Source organism: Oncorhynchus mykiss, chromosome 15 (genome assembly GCF_013265735.2).
Source record: "Oncorhynchus mykiss isolate Arlee chromosome 15, USDA_OmykA_1.1, whole genome shotgun sequence".
NCBI classification, from domain to species: Eukaryota; Metazoa; Chordata; class Actinopteri; order Salmoniformes; family Salmonidae; genus Oncorhynchus; species Oncorhynchus mykiss.
This window is the reverse complement of record NC_048579.1, coordinates 41722552-41740025: the sequence shown is the minus strand read 5'-3', so window position 1 is coordinate 41740025 and position 17474 is coordinate 41722552. Positions and strand designations below refer to the sequence as shown.

At 44.1% G+C, this 17474-nt stretch overlaps 1 protein-coding gene across 4 annotated transcripts in view; it reads left to right on the top strand.

The window, feature by feature from the left end:
- Positions 1 to 17076, top strand: part of LOC110490076 (segment polarity protein dishevelled homolog DVL-3) — a 45909-nt gene extending 28833 nt beyond the window's left edge. The window contains exons 5-15 of one of the 4 annotated variants that reach the window (XM_021563222.2): positions 1116 to 1260; positions 3097 to 3190; positions 3317 to 3386; positions 4167 to 4306; positions 5911 to 5987; positions 6752 to 6819; positions 7020 to 7097; positions 7718 to 7849; positions 7970 to 8137; positions 8720 to 8935; positions 14574 to 17076. In XM_021563222.2, the coding sequence (XP_021418897.2) occupies positions 1116 to 1260; positions 3097 to 3190; positions 3317 to 3386; positions 4167 to 4306; positions 5911 to 5987; positions 6752 to 6819; positions 7020 to 7097; positions 7718 to 7849; positions 7970 to 8137; positions 8720 to 8935; positions 14574 to 15001 (1616 nt within the window). In that variant the 3' untranslated portion in view covers positions 15002 to 17076. Of the gene's footprint in view, positions 1 to 1115; positions 1261 to 3096; positions 3387 to 4166; positions 4307 to 5910; positions 5988 to 6751; positions 6820 to 7019; positions 7170 to 7717; positions 7850 to 7969; positions 8138 to 8719; positions 8936 to 14573 lie in introns of all 4 variants that reach the window. The other 3 variants (XM_021563221.2, XM_036944371.1, XM_036944370.1) reach the window with 3 other exon arrangements.
- Positions 17077 to 17474: the final 398 nt, after the last annotated feature.

Below are 17474 nucleotides of genomic sequence, written 5' to 3'. Positions count from 1 at the left end.
TGGCAAACTCAATTTGGGCTCTCATGTGCATTTTACTGAGGAGTGGCTTCCATCTGGCCACTACCATAAAGGCCTGATTGGTGGAGTGCTGCAGAGATGGTTGTCCTTTTGGAAGGTTCTCCCATCTCCACAGAGGAACCCTGGAGCTCTGTCAGAGTGACCATCGGGTTCTTGGTCACCTCCCTGACCAAGGCCCTTCTCCCCTGATTGCTCAGTTTGGCCGGGCGGCCAGCTCTAAGAAGAGTCTTGGTGGTTCCAAACCTCTTCCATTTAAGAATGATGGAGGCTGCTGTGTTCTTGGGGACCTTCAATGCTCCAGAAATGTTTTGGTACCCTTCCCCAGATCTGTGCATCAACACAATCCTGTCTCTGAGCTCTACGGACAATTCCTTTGACCTCATGGCTTGGTTTTTGCTCTGACATGCATTGTTAACTGTGGGACCTTATATAGACAGGTGTGTACTTTTCCAAATCATGTCCGAACAATTGAATTTTCTCCAGGTGGACTCCAATCAAGTTGTTGAAACATCTCAAGGATGATCAATGGAAACAGGATGCACCGCAGCTCAATTTCGAGTCTCATAGAAAAGGGTCTGAATAACTATGTAAATAAGGAATTTCTAAAAACCTGTTTTCGCTTTGTCATTATGGGGTATTGTGTGTCGATTGATGAGAAAAAAAATGTTTTTTTTAATCAAGTTTAGAATAAGGCTGTAACGTAACAAAATGTGGAAAAAGTCAAGAGGTCTGAATACTTTCTGAATGCACTGTATATTCTGAACCTAGCTGGGCCAAGCGAAGCCAAGCTATACTGAGATTGCCTGGTTAGACCGTAGTTGAACCGTGCTGAAAAGAAAATATCGGAACCAGCACAGTTCGGTTGGGTTGGCACATAGTATGAAAAGGTAATTATGTAGTATTCATAATGATTAGTATTCATACTCTTATTAGAGCATACCATGGCAAAACATTTTGCTTACAAAAAACTGGTGTTTTGAAAATGAAAATTTGCATTCAGGTATTCCCTTCCCATGTCTCTGTTCTTCCGATTTGTTTCTACTGAACACTATTCGGTTGACTTTTCCTCTCTTCCGCTTGCCTGGCGTCCTCCTCAGGTGGCAGGCTGAATGGTCACACGCGTCCAGAGCGGGAGACGCGGCGACCGGAGCTGGCGGGGTACGAGAGCTCATCCACGCTGATGAGTTCTGAGCTGGAGACAACAAGCTTTTTCAACTCTGAAGACGATGATGCATCTAGTCGGTGAGCACCACACACACACACACACACATACACACACACACACAAACAAACGCGCACACGCACACACACACACACATACATACACACACACACACGGATCAACAGAAAAATGGCTTTTAATTATCTCAGTGAGGGGACTAAATATCCCAAAACAACTACAGCTAGTATGATAAATGGAAAAATCGGGTTAAGTTGTCATTTGAGTGGAACATCCCTTAAATACGAAGAGATCACCTCATTCATTGCTGCCAGTGTTGGTTGTAAATAGGACTTGACGGGTTAGGACCAATTACACTCACACTCACGTACACTGTATATACAAGTATTTGGACACCCCTTCAAATTAGTGGATTTGTCTATTTCAGCCACACCCATTGCTGACAGGTATAAAATCGAGCACAAAGCCATGTGATCTCCATAGACAAACATTGGCAGTAGAATGACCTTACTGAAGAGCTCAGTGACTTTCAACGTGGCACCGTCATAGGATGCCACCTTTCCAACAAGTCAGCTCGTCAAATTTCTGGCTTGCTAGAGCTGCCCCGGTCAAATGTAGGTGCTGTTATTGTGAAACGGAAACGTCTAGGAGCAACAACGGTTCAGCCGTGAATTGGTAGGCCACACAATCTCACAGAACAGGACCAGCGAGTGCTGAAGCGCTTGGCGTGTAAATAAATCATCTGTCCTCGGTTGCAACACTCACTACCGAATTCCAAACTGCCTCTGAAAGCAACGTCAGCACAATAACTGTTTATCGGGAGCTTCATGAAATGGTTTTCATTGGGAGCTTCATGAAATGGTTTTCATTGGGAGCTTCATGAAATGGGTTCATTGGGATCACCATGTGCAATGCCAAGCATCGACTGGAGTGGTGTAATGCTCGCCGCCTTTGGAGCAGTAGAAACACGTTCTCTGGAGTGATGAGTCATGCTTCACCATCTGGCAGTCCGACGGATGAATCTGGGTTTGGCGGATACCAGGAGAACACTAACTGCCTCAATGCATATTGCCAACTGTAAAGTTTGGTGGAGGAGAAATAATGGTTTGGGCTAGGCCCCTTAGTTCCAGTGAAGGGAAATATTAACACTACAGTGTACACTTACATTCTAGACGATTCTGTGCTTTCAACTTTGTGGTCACAATTTGTGGAAAGCCCTTTCCTGTTTCAGCATCACAATGGCCCCGTGCATAAAGCGAGGTCCGTACAGAAATGGTTTGTCGAGATCGGTGTGGAAGAACTTGACTCGCCTGCACAGAACCCTGACCTCAACCCCACCTAACAACTTTGGGATGAAATGCGAACACCGACTGCGAGCCAGGCCTAATCGCCCAACATCGGTGCCTGACCTCACTAAAGCTCTTGTGGCTGAATGGAAGAAAGTCCCCGCAACAATGTTCCAACTTCTAGTGGAAAGCCTTCTTAGAAGAGTGAAGGCTGTTTATAGCAGCAAAGGGGGGACCAACTCCATATTAATGGCCATGATTTTTGGAATGAGATGTTTGATGAGCATGTGGCCGAATACTTTGGTCATGTAGTGTACATTTACCCAAGACACTAAAAAGGTGTCCTATCACATGAAAACATGACATAATCCATTTGATGTATCCACTCTACGTGATCGCTATCTACTGTTATTCAAGTGCCCACAAATCATATGCTCTAGAAAAGCCATACAAAAGACTGTTGCTTTTCCCTTTGAGCTCAATGGCCACAGCTAAGATTGGCTCAAATGGATGGAGTCACATGTGGCCAATCAACCACTGGCAGATGAGTGTGCATTGTGTGTCATGACACCACAGTGAGTTGTATCGCCGCTGAGATGTCATCACCCGCAGGTTCAGTGGCTCCACGGAGCAGAGCACTTCGTCGAGGCTCATGAGACGACATCGGCGGCGGCGGCGGAAACCCAAAGCTCCACGGATGGAGAGGGTAAGACACACACACACACACAGACCACACAGATGCCAGTTTGCTTTGTGTTCAGTGGTCCTTGTGCATGTCCTCACCTCTATCTCTTTCAGTCATTCCTCTACTCCTCCCTCTCCTCCTGTCCAGTCGTCCTCTTTCAGCAGCGTCACAGATTCCACCATGTCACTGAACATCATCACTGTCACTTTAAATATGGGTGAGTGGTACTGTTCATCTATATCTGTGTAATGTATATAACTTTACATCTATATGATATTTTATATATCATTGGTGATTTATGGATTGACTTCAAGATTCAGAGACCACCCACTGGGCACAGAAGTCAGCTCAACGTCTAATTTGGATTTACATTTGGATGAGTTGTCAACTATCGTGAATTCCACTTGAAATCAACAAAACATTTCACCATGCCATTGGATTTAGGTTAAAAGTCTGGTGAAAAAAATATGAAATGCCCTGACGTTGATGACTTTTTGCAAATCCAGTTAGTTTCCCCCTTTGCTTCAACGCTATCGCATTGTTTTTTGGGGTTGAAATGATGTGGAAACAACGTTGATTCAACCAGTAGATCGGAACTTCTCTGAGACGCTTTGTGTATACGAGCCCAGAGGCCAAAGACTCCCTTTTCAAGGAGGTATTCATATGTATCCTTCACTCTGGCTATTGGTTTACATCAGAGGCCAAAGACTCCCTTTTCAAAGAGGGATTCATATGTATCCTTCACTCTGGCTATTGGTTTACATCAGAGGCCAAAGACTCCCTTTTCAAAGAGGGATTCATATGTATCCTTCACTCTGGCTATTGGTTTACATCAGAGGCCAAAGACTCCCCTTTCAGAGGGATTCATATGTATCCTTCACTCTGGCTATTGGTTTACATCTGTAGGGAAGGTATCCTTTGTTTTGTTCAACACTCTTTCTTTCTCTTGTCATTACTCTTCCTTCCTCCTCTCCTCCTCCTCCCTCCCTTCATGCAGAGAAGTATAACTTCCTGGGCATCAGTATTGTAGGTCAGAGTAACGAGAAAGGAGATGGAGGAATCTACATTGGCTCTATCATGAAGGGAGGGGCGGTGGCCGCCGACGGACGCATCGAGCCTGGAGACATGCTGTTGCAGGTGTTTGTTGAGCGTTTGTGTTTAACATTGGTGGAAAAAGTACCCAATTGTCATACTTGAATAAAAGTAAAGATACCAATAGAAAATGACTTACTTAAAATTGAAAGTGATCATGTAAAATACTACTTGAGTAAAAGTCTAAAAGTATTTGATTTAAATATACATAAGTATCAAAAGTTAATGTAATTGCTGAAATTATATTTAAATAACATATGGAATCATGTAGTTACCAAAAAAGTGTTAAACAAATCCAAATATATTTTATATTTGATATTCTTCAAATTGCCACCCTTTGTCTTGTTGACAGCTTTGCACACTCTTGGCATTCTCTCAACCAGCTTCCCCTGGAATGATTTTCCAACAGTCTTGAAGGAGTTCCTACATATGCCGAACACTTGTTGGCTGCTTTTCCTTCACTCTGCGGTCCGACTCATCCCAAACCATCTCAATTTGCTTGAGCTCGGGGGATTGTGGAGCCAGGTCATCTGATGCAGCACGTTATCACTCATTGTCCTGTTGAAAAACAAATGATAGTCCCAATAAGCCCAAACCAGATGGGATGGCGTATTTCTGCAGAATGCTGTGGTAGCCATGCTGGTTAAGTGTGCCTTGAATTCTAAATAAATTACAGACAGTGTCAACAGCAAAGCTCCATCACACCATAACACCTCCTCCATGCTTTATGGTGGGAAATACACATGCAGAGATCGTCTGTTCACCCACACCGCATCTCACAAAGACACGGCGGTTGGAACAAAAAATCTCCAATTTGGACTCCAGACCAAAGGAAACATTTCCACCGGTCTAATGTCTATTGCTCTATTGTTCTTGGCCCACGCAAGTCTTATTCTTTTTTTGTTGTCTTTTTTTAAACTTTTACCCCTTTTTCTCCCCAATTTCGTGGTATCCAATTGGTAGTTACAGTCTTGTCTCATTGCTGCAACTCCCGTATGGAGAGGCGAAGGTCGAGAGCTGTGCATCCTCCGAAACACAACCCAACCAAGCTGCACTGCATCTTGACATGATGGCCACTTAATCCGGAAGCCAGCCGCACCAATGTGTCGGAGGAAACACCGTGCACCTGGTGACCTGGTGGTTTCTTTGCAGCAATTTGATCATGAAGGCCTGATTCACGCAGTCTCCTCTGAACAATTGATGTTGAGATGTGTCTGTTACTTGAACTCTGTGAAGCATTTATTTGGGCTGTAATTTCTGAGGCACACTCCAGAACTCAGACATAATTTACAAATTAAGTGAGTCCGCCAGATCAGTGGCAGTAGGGATTTTGAGGGATGTTCTCTTGATAAGTGTGTGAATTGTACCATTTTCCTGTCCTGCTAAGAATTCAAAATATTTTGGGTACTTTTGGGTGTCAGTGGAAAATGTATGGAGTAAAAAGTAAAATGTTCTAAAAATATAAATAGTGAAATACAGATACCCCAAAAAATGACTTAAGTCGTGCTTTAAAGTATTTTTAAGTGGCAAAGAAAGTGAGAATAAGAGGAATGGTTTTGGGGTCTTTAATTGGACTTGGTTGGTAGGATTTCCTGGTTTCTTTCTCTCCCTTTTCTACATCACCCCATCTCTCATCCCCTCTTCTCCAGGTGAACGACATTAACTTTGAAAACATGAGCAATGATGATGCAGTCAGAGTCCTGAGGGAGATTGTCCATAAACCAGGGTAAGGAGCAGTCTCTCACACACTGAAGCCTACACACTGAAACCTACTGAGTATCACACAGTGATGATGCAGTAAGAGTACTGAGGGAGATTGTGAATAAGCCAGGGTAAGGAGCAGTCTCTCTCACACTGAAACCTACTGAGTATCACACAGTGATGATGCAGTAAGAGTACTGAAGGAGATTGTGAATAAGCCAGGGTAAGGAGCAGTCTCACACACACTGAAACCTACACACTGATACGTGCTGAGTATCACACAGTGATGATGCAGTAAGAGTACTGAGGGAGATTGTGAATAAGCCAGGGTAAGGAGCAGTCTCACACACACTGAAACCTACACACTGATACGTGCTGAGTATCACACAGTGATGATGCAGTAAGAGTACTGAGGGAGATTGTGAATAAGCCAGGGTAAGGAGCAGTCTCACACACACTGAAACCTACCCACTGATACCTACACACTGATACGTGCTGAGTATCACACAGTGATGATGCAGTAAGAGTACTGAGGGAGATTGTGCATAAGCCAGGGTAAGAAGCAGTCTCACACACACTGAAACCTACACACTGATACGTGCTGAGTATCACACAGTGATGATGCAGTAAGAGTACTGAGGGGGATTGTGAATAAGCCAGGGTAAGGAGCAGTCTCACACACACTGAAACCTACACACTGATACGTGCTGAGTATCACACATTGCTGCTGGTTTGTGTGTGTATAAACTGTGTGTAAACTGAGTGTTTGCTGTGTGTAATTGTTGACAGCCCTATTACTCTGACTGTGGCTAAGTGCTGGGATCCTAACCCCCGAGGATGCTTCACACTGCCGAGAAGTGAGTACTCACACACAGCATCATGTAATTAGACGTAATGACTTTGTAAAAACTTCCTCAGATGGATATATTTTCTTCTTGGGAGGATCAAATGTCACCTCTAAGATTTGACATTTAATTTGCTTTTATGGGGGGGGGGAATCGATGTAAATGTGTTTTACCATGTTCCACAGAGACAAAACAACTCTTTCTCTGTGTAGGTGAGCCGATCCGTCCCATAGACCCTGCTGCCTGGGTGTCCCACACCGCAGCAATGACGGGGGCGTACCCAGTGTATGGTATGAGCCCTTCTTTGACCACCATCACCTCCACCAGCTCCTCCATCACAAGCTCCATCCCTGAGATTGAGCGTAAGTCACCCCTCCCGTTCCCTCTCCACCATCCCCAGCGGGCAAAAGTTGGCATGGGACAACCCAATGACAAAAGTTTGTGGTCGAAATCTGGTTGTGACGACATCAAGACATCTGATAGAAAATAACATCATTTGGGTTTGTATTCTGGTCGAAGCAACGTCCCAGATTACAACCAGGCAAACACGTAATTTTCTGGTCTCTAAAAAGACGTGTAGAAAAATGTGTCCTATTTTAGTCCGTATAACTTGACCCTGATGACAGAAAAGTCAATCCTGCCATCTTGTCGATACATTTTCCCTAGTGGGTTGCTGCACGACTGCCACTTCTGCTTACTTCATTTCCCGCTTGCTGCTGAATGAATGAATGAATGGCTCCCTTGGTGTTTCCCAGTGGGCAAGACTGGGTGAAATTATTATTACAACCAGAAACTGGTTGAAATAATGTTGTTAGGATGTCATTTCAACCAGTTTTTTACAGTTTTGCCTGCTGGGTTGTTTCACTGCTGCAGCTATCTGACTGTTGCTCTTTCCTTCTTTCCCTCCCAGGGCTCGATGACTTTCATTTATCCATTCACAGCGACATGGCAGCAATTGCCAAAGCGATGGCCAATCCAGAGTCTGGCCTGGAGGTGCGAGACAGGATGTGGCTCAAGATCACAATCCCCTCCGCCTTCATAGGTATTCTTTCTCTCTTTACTTTGCTCTCTTCACTCGCTCTTCTGTCTGTATTGTCTCGCTTTCATAGGGACTATTGTTAAGGTCTCTCTCACCCTCTCCATCTGTCTGTCTCTGTCCCAGGCTCGGACGTGGTGGACTGGCTCTACCATCACATAGAGGGCTTCACTGACCGCCGTGAGGCCAGGAAGTACGCCAGCAACCTGCTGAAGGCCGGCTACATCCGGCACACCGTCAACAAGATCACCTTCTCTGAGCAGTGCTACTACATCTTCGGAGACCTCTGTGGCAGTGAGTCTTATTATCTCTTCCACAAGATAGCTTTCTTTATGACTCTTCACCTCTCCATCTTCGGAGACCTCTGTGGCAGTGAGTCTTATAATCCCTTTGTCTTCCACAAGATAGCTTTCTTTATGACTCTTCACCTCTCCATCTTCGGAGACCTCTGTGGCAATGAGTCTTATTATCTCTTTGTCTTCCACAAGATAGCTTTCTTTATGACTCTTCACCTCTCCATCTTCGGAGACCTCTGTGGCAGTGAGTCTTATTATCTCTGTCTTCCACAAGATAGCTTTCTTTATGACTCTTCACCTCTCCATCTTCGGAGACCTCTGTGGCAGTGAGTCTTATTATCTCTGTCTTCCACAAGATAGCTTTCCTTATGACTCTTCACCTCTCCATCTTCGGAGACCTCTGTGGCAATGAGTCTTATTATCCCTTTGTCTTCCACAAGATAGCTTTCTTTATGACTCTTCACCTCTCCTTTACTCTTTCTTCTTTAACACGTTTGTCCCTTTCCACTCCTTCCCCTTCTCCTCCACTCTCTCCCTTCCCTTCCTCCCATTTTCTCTCCTCTCCTCCCCTCTCTCTCAGATATGGCTAACCTCTCACTGGGAGACCACGATTGGTCGAGTGGGGCGTCCGACCAAGACACCCTTGCTCCCCTGCCCCGCCCTGGGGCTGCCCCCTGGCCCCTGGCTTTCCCTTACCAGTACCCCATCCCACAGCCCTACAACCCACACCCTCTGCACGAGCCTCCCCAAAGCCAACCTGGAAGGGGGGGGAGTGCAGGCAGCCAGCACAGCGAAGGTGAGATGCTCCGCTACACATACACGCAAACTAACAGAGAGACACACACAGAAAGGCAAACCAAATGACTGGACTGACTTTTTCCACATTTTGTTACATTACAGCCTTATTCTAAAATGGATTCATTGTTTTTCCTCATCAATCTACACACAATAAGGACCCCATAAGTACAAAGAAAAAGAGGTTTCTCAAATTCTTTGCAAATGTATAATAAAAAAAATAGAAAAACGGAAACATCACATTTACATACGTTTTCAGACCCTTTACTCTGTACATTGTAGAAGCACCTTTGGCAGTGATTACAGCCTCGAGTCTTTTTGGATTTGACGCTACAAGCTTGGCACACCTGTATTTGGGAGTTTCCCCCATTTTTCTCTGCAGATCCTCTCAAGCTCTGTCAGGTTGGATGGTGAGCTTGCTGCACAGCTATTTTCAGGTCTCTCCAGATATGTTCGATCGGGTTCAAGTCTATGCTCTGGCTAGGCCACTCAAGGATATTCAGAGACTTGTCCGGAAGCCACTGGTGCGTTTTCTTGGCTGTGTACTTAGGGTCGTTGTCCTACTAGAAGGTTCACCTTCACCCCAGTCTGAGGTCCTAAGCAGGTTTTCATCAAGGATATCTCTGTACTTTGCTCAGTTTATCTTTCCCTCAATCCCTTCCGCTGAAAAACATTCCCACAGCATGATGCTGCCACCACCATGCTTCACCGTAAGGATGGTGCCAGGTTTCCTGGTCTGAGAGTCTTTAGGGGCCTTTTGGCAAACTCCAAGCGGTTTCATGACTCTCTCTCCTTGGTGATGATCAAAGGTGCCAGATCACCTGGCAGTGGCTGACAGATAGTCAGACCCCCCTCGCTCCCACAGGTTAGGAGAGAGGCAGTTGTTGGGCCGGTTTTATGACTTAACAGCCAGTCATAAATAGTTTGCAGAAACTCTCCAGTATGGGCAGACTGAAACCTCTTTGTTACAGATCTACTTTTTTTATGATGGTGTGTATAGTTGTCGGGAACCTGAACCTGAATAATAAACCTTGAGACCACTACGGGACCAGCCAATGTACAGCATGGGCTGAACATGACAAATGGTTTAAACTCTACAGGCCAGAAAACGTGGGATGTTAGTCCATACATTATTTGTATGAACATAACAAGATTCAGCAACTGAGACATAAACTGAACAAGTTCCACTGACATGTGACTAACAGGAATGGAATGTTTCCCTGAACAAAGGGGGAGGGGGCTGAAAATCAAAAGTAACAGTCAGTATCTGGTGTGGCCACCAGCTGCATTAAGTACTGCAGTGCACCAGATTTGCCAGTTCTTGCTGTGAGATGTTACCCCACTCTTCCACCAAGACACCTGCCATTTCCCGGACATTTCTAAGGGGAATGGCCCTAGCCCTCACCCTCCGATCCAACAGGTCCCAGACGTGCTCAATGGGATTGAGATCCGTGCACTTCACTGGCCATGGCAGAACACTGACATTCCTGTCTTACAGGAAATCACGCACAGAACGAGCAGTATGGCTGGTGGCATTATCATGCTGGGAGTTCATGTCAGGATGAGCCTGCAGGAAGGGTACCACATGATGGAAGAGGATGCCTTCCCTGTAACGCACAGCGTTGAGATTGCCTGCAATGACGACAAGCTCAGTCCGATGATGCTGTGACACACCGCCCCAGACCATGACGGACCCTCCACCTCCAAATCGATCCCGCTCCAGAGTACAGGCCTCAGTGTAACACTCATTCCTTGGAGTCAGACCCATTGTAATTTATTACATAAATGCCTTGTATCATAGGATGCTGTACTTACTATAAAGTCAGACCCCTGTTAATGAATTACATATATGTCAATATCTTAAATATATGTAAATGTAAATTACTGCTTCACATACAAGCCAGTGAATTATATGCATTACAGCTGGATGAGTCAACAGGCAGGGCGGGCCTGGCACAGCTCCTGGTAAATGTCCGTTAGGTTTATGGGGGGTCAATTAAGAAAGACATCCACTTCTGCGAACCACTGGAAACCAGGACAACATGAGAGGATATTTTTATAGTACTGGGCAGCTTTGTGACATCAAATGGACTTTAGTGGTCAAGATGTGTTGTTTTCTGCACTGATGGCGCAAACGCCATGACAGGGAGACATGGTAGAGTGGTAACGCGCTTACAAGCAGTTGCTCCCGATGCCACTTGGGTACACTGCAGCATCCACCGAGAGGCTCTTGCTGCCAAGGGAATGCCTGACAGCTTGAAAGACGTTTTGGACACTACAGTGAAAATGGTTAACTTTGTTAATACCTCTTAGTGATCCCTTCACGCGCCAATCCCTTTAGCGGGATCGATTTGACAACATCCAGTGAAATTGCAGAGCACCAAATTCAAACAACAAGAATATTAATATTCAACATTCACAAAAATATCTGTGTAATACATCAAAATAAAGCTTAACTTCTTGTTAATCCAGCCGCTGTGTTAGATTTCAAAAAGGCTTTTTCAACCAGGCAGGTTGAATAGTCAGAAAGAACGATATAATAAATGCCTTACCTTTGAAGATCTTCTTTTTGCAATCCCAAATGTCTCGTTGACTCAATGAATGGTTGTTTTGTTCGATAAATTCCTTCTTTATATCCCCAAAATGTCAATTTATTTGGCGTGTTTGATTCAGAAATACACTGGTTCCAACTCGCCCAACATGACTACAAATTATCTAATAAGTTACCTGTAAACTTGGTCCAAACATTTCAAACAACGTTCCTAATCCAACCTCAGGTATCCTAAAATGTAAATAATCAATATAATTTAAGACGGGATAATCTGTTTCCAATTCCTGTTCACGCGAACCAAAATAGTAGGGACCTTCAGAGTGACACATGGAATGAATAGCACTACTTCTTCATTTCTCAAAAGAAAAACATTGACCAATTTCTAAAGATTGTTGACATCTAGTGGAAGCCAAATGAACTGCAACCAGGTTCCTCATAAATAGGGCTTCCCATAGAAAACAATTGGGAAATCCTATGACCTCAAATTTCATTTTCCCTGGCTGGTTTGTCCTCGGGGTTTCGCCTGCCAAATCAGTTCTGTTATACTCACAGACATTATCTTAACAGTTTTAGAAACTTTAGAGTGTTTTCAATCCAAATCTACCAATTACATCCCATATCCTAGCTTCTGGGCCTGAGTAACAGGCAGTTTACTTTGGGCGTGCTTTTCATCCAGACGTCAAAGTACTGCTACCTAGCCTTAAGAAGTACAGAAGCCACTGCTAGATATTTGGATAGGGCTGTGCTCAGAGTATCTTTGCCTTGGCAAATCGCGCTGTTAAGACACTGATGCACTTTGCATCCACGTACCTATGTGAGAGTGGATTCTCGGCCCTCACTAGCATGAAAATTAAATACAGGCACAGACTGTGTGTGGGAAATGATTCAAGACAGACTCTCTCCAATACAACCCAACATTACAGAGTTATGTGCATCCTATTAATAAGCACACCCTTCTCATAACCTGTGGTGAGTTATTCATAATTTTCGATGAACAAATAAGATTTTATACATAAGATGGTTAAATAAAGAGCAAAATTATTATTATATTATTATTATTATTTGTGCCCTGGTCCTATAAGAGCTTGTTGTCACTTCCCATGAGCCGGGTTGTGACAAAAAATCACACTCATTCTTATGTTTAATAACTGTATTGTATAGTGTGTGTGTGTGGCAGGCTTACACTGATGGCAATAAACTGTGTGTGTGGCTGACCCTGGTGCTAGAGGGGGTACGCAGCTGGAAGTTGAATGTTTGGGGTACGGGACTATAAAAAGTTTGGGAACCACGGCTCTATGACAACCATTGGTACATCTGATGTATCTGTCTAAAAAACACTCCACTACCAGAGAAGCTCTACAAAGGACATTGTGACCTCTAGTGGATAAACCAGAGTCTTACATCCCTCAACAACTTCACCATAGGACCCATCTAGTTAAACAGAGATAGACAGCGACGCATAAATATATATTGCATTTCTAATCCGAATGAGCGGTGGTTAGGGTGCTAAGTATTCGTATTTCCGTGAGCGTAGCTTCCAAATGTAACAACGATTGTTGACTCTCTTTGTCTCTCTCTTTCCCTCTCTTTCCATCCCTCCATCTTTTATAACCAAACGGCCATGCTTTTGTTAGTCCACTAGGGACCTGTTTTCATTGTATTACGTTAGTAATCAATAACCGATACCGTGTGTGTGTTTATGTATTCTGTGTTATTATTAAGTTAGTTAGTAAATAAATCATTTGTGTATTGCTGATTCCTCAATAAGGTTAGGGTTCTTGCAGATATCAAGGACTATGCTACGTTCAAAATGAGACTGATATGAGGTAATAATGATTCATAAGTGACTGTTATTGATGTAAGAGATATACAGATATCTTTAGAGTTTAAGTCAGGAGATAGTAACTCATTAAACAACTTTTCCCGTGGTGCCCCTGTAACAGTATAATTTTAGACCGTCCCCTCGCCCATACCCGGGCGCGAACTAGGGACCTTCTGCACACATCAACAGTCACCCTCGAAGCATCGTTACCCATCGCTCCACAAAAGCCGCAGCCCTTGCAGAGCAAGGGGTACTACTTCAAGGTCTCAGAGCAAGTGACGTCACTGATTGAAACGCTATTTAGCGCCCACGCTAACTAAGCTAGCCGTTTCACATCCGTTACACTCACCCCCCTTTTGACCTTCCTCCTCTTTTTCCGCAGCAACCAGTAATCCGGGTCAACAGCATCAATGTAACAGTACAAATTTAGACCGTCCCCTCGCCCATACCCGGGCGCGAACTAGGTACCTTCTGCACACATCAACAGTCACCCTCGAAGCATCGTTACCCATCGCTCCACAAAAGCCGCGGCCCTTGCAGAGCAAGGGGAACTACTACTTCAAGGTCTCAGAGCAAGTGACGTCACTGATTGAAACGCTATTTAGCGCCCACGCTAACTAAGCTAGCCGTTTCACATCCGTTACACCCCAAACTCATAAGGAATAAATTGTTACATGATTAATTTAATCAGATAACAATTAAACATAGTTAGTTGATAAAATAAATAACAGTCATCCGATTAATCACTTTTGCTGAGGAGTTGCTTCCGGCTGGCCACTCTACCATAAAGGCCTGAATGGTGAAGTACTGCAGAGATGGTTGTCCTTCCATCTCCACAGAGGAACTCTGGAGCTCTGTCAGAGTGACCACTGGTTTCTTGGTCACCTCCCTGACCAAGGCCCTTTGCCCCCGACTGCTCAGTTTGGCCTTTCCAAATCATGTCCAATCAATTGAATTTACCACAGGTGGACTCCAAGTTGTAGAAACATCTCAAGTATGATCAATGGAAAGCGGATGCATCTGAGCTCAATATCGAGTCTCATAGCAAAGGGTCTGAATACTTATGTAAATAAGGTATTTCTGTTTTTTTAATTTGCAAACATTTCTAAAAAACGTTTTTCGCTTTGTCATAATGGGGTACTGTGTGTACATTGATGAAGAAAAAGTTACCAGGTCTGAATACTTTCCGAATGCAGGGTACACACCTTAATACTCTGTGTAGACTATACACCTTTAACTCTCAACCTTTCTCTCTCTCCTTTGCAGAGAGTCGTAGCAGCGGGTCCAACTGCAGTGGCAGTAAGAAGGAAGAGGCTGCTGGGGGGGCAGGCGGTGGTGCTGGTGGTGGCGAGTCCAAGTCCACAGGCCACACAGGGAGTGGCAGCGAATCAGAGCTGAGGAAGGAAAATGCCCCCAGTGATCGCTCAGTGGCGGTGCCCCCTAACGAGCACAGCATGCACAGCCTGATCAGCTTGGCCCACAGTGTCCACAGCACCCATTCCCACAGCGGTAGCCTGGTGTACGGACCCCCCGGCCTGCCAGCCCAGCCGCCGCCCTCCCTCCCCATCACGGCCCCCCCTGGGTCGCCCCCGGGCCGAGACCTAGCCTCCGTGCCCCCTGAACTCACCGCCTCACGACAATCATTCCGCATGGCCATGGGCAACCCCAGTGAGTTCTTCGTTGATGTCATGTGATGTGTTATCCAGAGGGCTGATCCTCACTGCAGGTGTTCTGGAGGGTGGTGGAGTAGGAGGAAAGGAGGTAGAGGCTAAGAGAAAGACCGGTGGTGCTGAGAGGGATATGGTTGTAACTGCATAGCTCTCCTTCTGTCTGTCTGTCGCCAGTGTTGTGGCGCCTGTACTTTCTTCAGTGAAGAAAATCAGTGTGGATGCAGCTCTCTCTCCTCTTGATCCCCATTAAATAGACAATTTTGTTCATATGTTCTTTTCCACATCAGTTTGAGTGTGTGTGCCTGTGTGTGTATATGAGTGAGTGAATATGTTGTTGGAATTGAATGTTTTCTTTTTGTCATTTTCTCCCTTTTCCTCTACATGTGTCCCATTCAACTGTGTTCAAATCTCTGTGGACCCTCCATTGCAAACCCTCTTTAAAAATCAACACAGTCCATACTAGATGGGAGAAGGCTCAGAAAGAGAGAGAGCGATAGAGAGAGACTGTGGACCATAGAGATCCTATTAAATTACTGTTCTGAATTTTTTTTATTATAATTCCTAATTTTATACTGTGGACAGGGTTGAGTTTCTCCACAAAAGTTATATGTAGACAGGGAGAGAGATGGAGAAGGTTAGAGAGCATAGATGAAAAGGTATTAAGAGGGAGTAAATTACTTCTCATTGCTTTACACTCAGTAGCAGTCATGTTAATTGTGATCATAATCTCAGATAACGCTCTAACCAATCAGTGCAATTAATACTGGAAGATGAAGAGTATACGAGCTGAACCTTGCACCAATATATTACACGACACCAGGGTTGGAGTCAATTCCTTTTCAATTCTGAAAGTAAACTGAAATCAAAGCTCCTCTGAGGAAAAAATGGGAATGGGAATTTCAATTTACTTCCTGACTTGACCCCATCACCCCAACCCTGCATGACACAGGGGCATTTTGTGACATCCAGCATTTTAGTAAAGGAAATTTGAGAAGCATGTTGCCCCAATCTCTTTCCATCTCTTTCTCCATATCTCTCTTGGTACATTGCGATATGTTATTGTCTTTTTCATCATCAACATCCATTTCGAGCCCTATTCTTACATGCTGACTAGACCAGGCACACGCATGCGTGCGCCATCGTACGCATGTTGATTTTGTCCCCCCACACCAGATGCGATCAGGACACGCAGGTTGAAATATCAAAACAAACTCTGACCAAACTATATTAATTTGGGGACAGGTCGAAATACATAATAAGTTGATGGCCATTTAGCTAGCTAGCCTTCTGTTGCTAGCTAATTTGTCCTGAGATATAAACATTGGGTTATTTTAACTGAAATATACAATGTCCTTTTTCCTGGATCTTTGTAGAATTTTGACCCATTTTGAGTCACAAAATCATGTGTTCTCAAGTAATCCACAGATGAAAGGGGAATCCTAGTTAGTTTCTAGTAATTATTTTTATTATTATTTTTTTTTTATCTTGATCACTCCTCCTTCAGTCTTCTTCTTCTGTGGACTTTATATGGCGAAACTTTAAGGTGCATACCACCACCAACTGGACTGGAGTGTGGATCTCAGTTCATCTTTCAATCACCCACGTGGGTATATGCAACTAAAAACCAATGAGGAGATGGGAGAGACGGGACTAGCAGCACATCACGCTTCAAAAATAGAACTAATGCCTCGTGTCAAAATATAACACCTAGGTCACACCAACACTGTCTTTGCATTTTGGTCCACCAGAAGTACATTATGAGTTGGCCTTGCAGCATTGCATTGCCAAGGCAGTCGCAGTGCATTCTGTGTGGTGCATATGTTGGATTTATATAACATATGCATCAAACTATGCATAGACGGCTTGACAGAAATGGTAGCAGAAGATGAATGTTTAACTTTTGTTGCATACATAACCAGGATAGTAACACTTGCTTATGGAAATTGGATAATTTAAGGGGAATTTTATTTAGCTAAAACTTACATTTTGGGAGAAATTCAATGGCACCAACCTTTTAAAAAACAAGATTCCTATCCTGAATTTGGATGTAATTCATGATCCATGCATTTGGCACTGAATAAAGCCAATTTATCATCTGATCATATCCTGTGATATCTTTATTCTGTATCAGCAAAAAAACATTTTTTTATCACTTATTGTCACGTTCTGACCATAGTTCTGTTGTGTTTTCCTTGTTTTAGTGTTGGTCAGGACGTGAGCTGGGTGGGCATTCTATGTTGTGTGTCTAGTTTGTCCGTTTCTATGTATGGCCTGATATGGTTCTCAATCAGAGGCAGGTGTTAGTCATTGTCTCTGATTGGGAACCATATTTAGGTAGCTTGTTTTGTGTTCGGGTTTGTGGGTGATTGTTTCCGTGTCTGTGCTTTTCACCATACGGTACTGTTTCGGCTTTTGTAATTCACGTCATCATTTATTGTTTTTGTTCTAGTGTTCATTTTGTCTTCATTAAATACATTATGGACACTTACCACGCTGC